We start from the raw sequence: 4,407 nt of genomic DNA, 5'->3' as shown, positions 1-4,407 counted from the left end.
CAATTACCTAAATTGGCATATGTCAAACCATCTTTTTTGCGAAGACCTGATTTGTAACCACATACTTAGGATATAGTCGGAATGGTTGAATGTTTTCAGAAGATATTTCTTATTATTATGGAGAGGGTTTTCGTAATCCAAAGACAAAACTGCTTATGTTAGACATTATCGGTTTCATTGAACAATATTTATTGCGACTAAAGTGCAATCATATTCATTTTCGTATTCAGGGCGCCATGTATGAAACATGTACGCACTCTGTACCCCCAACTCTAATCTGTGCTAGTCGATAATGATGCTTCCATGTCATTGAATATCGAATCATTTGTACCAACTCAGAGCTTTCCAAGCTTTTTAAGACAATTATGTTGTTTTCTTTATTACATTCAGTATGTATACATTCCTCTACTTCATGTTACATACCTGTTTGACAACGCTGCAAGAATCACGAAACAAAAAAGTTGTTATCCATAAAGTTTGTCAACATTGTATTACAGCATTTTTCCTTTCTCTTTTGTCTGTTTTCAACATACGGATTATATTGTTTGCACAGCTTTCGAGAACTGTAAGGAAAACAAAACCATCGATATTTCACTCTCACGAAGTGATGACGTGCACTGCTTTGTGTTCGTTTAATGAAGGAAATGCACACACTTCGTACACTCAGATTTACATGGCTTTGATTGTGAGCAATAAAAAGCATGAGAACCAACATCGACTGTCATGGGAAACAGATTCCGTGGGTATAAAAACAGGTACGGGACAAAACGGCGGTGAAAACCATGAGAAGTTGTCTATATCAGCCAGATCTAAAGAACTGACAGGTAAGGGCTCTAACCTTACCGTCAGAACCGGACCTTGCAGCCATGAGTGTACTAATGCTTCTGATGATGGGGATTCTTATGGAAAGAGCAGACAGTTACAATGGTTGTGTTGATATTTCTGTACGCGATCTAAGCAATGTGTCATCAGGAGAAAGGTCATTACACAGTATACTAAACACGACGACAGTTTCCAGTTTATCTGAATGTGCTGTGGACTGCGTCAACATGGACAACTGTGCAGCCTTCTTCTATCACCAAACTCTTCTGAAGTGCATTCTGAACTCAGAACAGGTGTCACAGTTGAATCTCACGTCTGAGACTGGATGGATTGGATTTAACCTTCCAGGTAAGCCTTCCTTTTCGCGGTGCAGGGTTGTGTCCCTTTAGCGTGCCAGGATCCTATGATAGTGGGTGCTAATCCCAGATTCCCCATGTTAAATATGATTTGAGATCTGATGGCACCTGTACTTGTGGTTTCATTAAATCAATAACCGTCTACGACCAGCGCCACTTCGATCATTACATATCGAAATATTGCTGAAATAATGAAATTTTTGCAAACTATTTGAACATATGGAGACTAATTGCACAATGGCAGCTGTTTATCAGATAGTGTGGTTTCTTGCATTGAAAATATGTCAGTGTTTTTTTAAAAAAAACAATACTTTTGTGTACGAAGATGTAAGAGAGATTTACTGAAAGGTGTACCTCAAATAGCCATTATGAGACTCATTACGCCTCGTTTAGTGAATGAATGTTTGACCAGTTATGTAGCCGTATTACGTACTCCTGCTTAAGGAACGTTCAACATTGAAATTTCCCCTATCTTCCTTCAACACTGTTGGCGGTCAAAACATGTACTTTCATACTTCGCTAACAGTTACAGTGTGATCCCGGTATGTATATTATTGTCATAAAACTATTGCTAGAAATATATATTTATTAGAGTTTGAGAGATGTTATTTCTGAGTATCCCTATTTTAAATTGTATTAGTTAATTTGCAATTATGTGTCCTAAATATTTTAGACAACATCAGAAAAGGTGCATCAACAAATGCAACTACCTCGTCAACACCGTCGACTACCATAGTAACAGACACCAAGACAGACGCCGTTGCACCAACTGCTGAAACTACTATTTCGACCGCGATCACAGCTGGCACTAAAACTACAACGACAATTGCAGCTATAACGCCGACAACTATTACTTCAACTTTAAAGGTGACAAATACTACCGCAACAACTGTTACTGCAACGACTACGACAACAGCTGTTCTTACTACAATGACACCTGCAACTGAAACAGCTGATATTTTTACAGCTTCATCGAATACAACGACAGCTGCTACGACTACTTATCCGACTACGACAGAGACAACTGCTACATCAGTAACTACTTCAGTAACATCCCCTTCTAAAACAGCTTCAACTGCAGATGCCTTGACTACGGCGACGCACACGACAGCTACTATGATACCTGACAATGTGACAACGGCCCAATCGACCACGACTGTTGCACAGACTACGAAGACAGCTAAAACTGTTATTTCTACCAGAGCGTCATCGACCTCGATAACTGCAACGACGACATCCCCCACTTCGTCAGTGCCATCCCGTACGACGACTGCTTCAACTGCGACAACAGCTACAACGACTATGAAGACAGTTATTCTTAATACAGTGACACCTGCTACAGAAACAACTCATCCTGCGACATCTTCATCGAATTCAACGACAGCTGCTACGACGACTTACCCGACTAAAAACGAGACAACCGCTACACCAGTAACATACCCTACTACAACAGCTTCAACTGCAATGACAGATGCCTCAACTATGGTGACGGACACTACAACTACAGTGATACCTGACAATGCGACAAAGGCTCCACCGACCACGACTGCTGCACAGACTACGAAGACAGCTGAAACTGCAACAGTGACTCTTGCAACTGACAATTCTGTTATTTCTACGGCAGTGTCATCGACCTCGACAACTGCTAAGACGACAACCCCCACTACATCAATGGCATCCCGTACTACGACAGCAAAAGCCTCAAGCAGGGTGACGGACACTACAACTACAGTGCTACCTGACAATGCGACAACGGCCCCACCGACCACGACTGCTGCACAGACTACGAAGACAGCTGAAACTGCAACAGTGACTCTTGCAACTGACAATTCCGTTATTTCTGTGACAGCTTCATGGAAATCGACGACAACTGCTACGACAATCCCTACTCATTCAGTGACATTCCATCCTCCGACAGCTTCAACTTCGACGACAGGTGTCACGACTACGATGACTAACACTACAACTACAGTGATACCTATTAATGTGACAACGACTCCACCGACATCTGTATCGACTAAAATTACTGCTGCGCAGACATCGACGACGGCTGAAACTGTAACAGTGACTCTTGCAAATGAAACAACTGACGTGTCTACTTCACCTACATCGACGACAGTTGTTGTTTCTACTCCCAAGACAGCTGTCACGACGACTAACCCAACTACTACACCAATGACCCTTGCTACTACGATGGGTTTACCTGCAATGGCATCTACCACGACTTCACGAAAAGTGATGCCTTATAAAGCAACAACTACAAGTTCCAGGACAACAATGACACATGTAGCTACTACTCCTGCGCTGATCTCACTGTGGGTGGAGTCTGTTCTTAAGTTCTCCTCCCAATTCCAGAATGTGGAGTAAGTAGAACCAGATAACAGCGAGTAAACGGACACAGCTGTAACAATATTTCAATCCTAGGAAACCTTTGTCCTGTTTTTTTCATGTTCCGTTTTAAACAGTCAAGCCTCAGAAACCGTTAGAACAATTTAACTGCGCATGTATTTCTATTGATAGCAAACCAATGTGGTCGCTTCCATTATCAATATGGCTGCCTCGGCTGCTAAGAACCAAATTATATTGTCGTGTGTGTTATATATATTAGTTGTTAGTGGATCACTACATGTGTTATTTATGTAATGTTTCACATTATTTGCTGCTCTGACACAAAACATAGACATAACAACCAGAAGTCTTGCTTCATTTGTATCATCAGAATATTTGTTTTTGAGATATACGTGCAATTATGAGAATAAATACAAATAGTAAACTGACAGACACTTATATAATATACTCAGCAGCAAAAACAACCAACGTCAGTACGAATTCAAAATTAGATAGACACTGTAATCAATTCATTACAGAGATGGACATAATCAATCAATGCTTTATTGTACGAAAGGCCATAGGCCCATATACATTCGAGTTACATATATTTCTGAAGCAGAACAAAAATACAATGTTGTTAACAATATGATGTTTTGCGTAATATTAAAGCATGGTGTATAAACAGAGCAATTTAGAATTGAATTGTAGGGTTATTGCAGGATAACAACTTTTTAAAACTATATATAGACATGAAGTTATATGGAGGTAAATACTTAGAGCTAAGTTGAGCGTAGATGGGGCAGACGTACATGAAATGGTACTCGTTTTCAACGCCATTATTACATATTTTGCAAAGTCGGGCTGATTTCTCGATGCCGTGATGTCTTCCTTTGTTCAC

The 4,407-nt window shown here is 40.5% G+C and overlaps 1 protein-coding gene across 1 annotated transcript; it reads left to right on the top strand.

Moving 5' to 3' along the window:
• Positions 1-1,049: 1,049 nt before the first annotated feature.
• Positions 1,050-3,545, top strand: LOC124287979 (mucin-5AC-like). Its single transcript, XM_046724483.1, has 2 exons — positions 1,050-1,170; positions 1,852-3,545. The coding sequence occupies exons 1-2, from the start codon at positions 1,050-1,052 to the stop codon at positions 3,543-3,545; spliced, it is 1,815 nt and encodes a 604-aa protein (XP_046580439.1).
• The last annotated feature ends 862 nt before the right edge of the window (positions 3,546-4,407 follow it).

This window comes from Haliotis rubra, unplaced genomic scaffold (assembly GCF_003918875.1).
Source record: "Haliotis rubra isolate DU_JTF1 unplaced genomic scaffold, ASM391887v1 Scf41, whole genome shotgun sequence".
In the NCBI taxonomy this organism is placed as follows: domain Eukaryota; kingdom Metazoa; phylum Mollusca; class Gastropoda; order Lepetellida; family Haliotidae; genus Haliotis; species Haliotis rubra.
The sequence above is the reverse complement of the archived record's forward strand: the minus strand, read 5'-3'. Positions and strand labels throughout refer to the sequence as shown.

Bases quoted from the DNA above. Each gene is read 5' to 3' on its own strand.
- LOC124287979 (XM_046724483.1), top strand. From the start codon at position 1,050: ATGGACAACTGTGCAGCCTTCTTCTATCACCAAACTCTTCTGAAGTGC. The intron at 1,171-1,851 runs GTAAGCCTTCCT...TAAATATTTTAG, and splicing joins GATTGGATTTAACCTTCCAG to ACAACATCAGAAAAGGTGCA.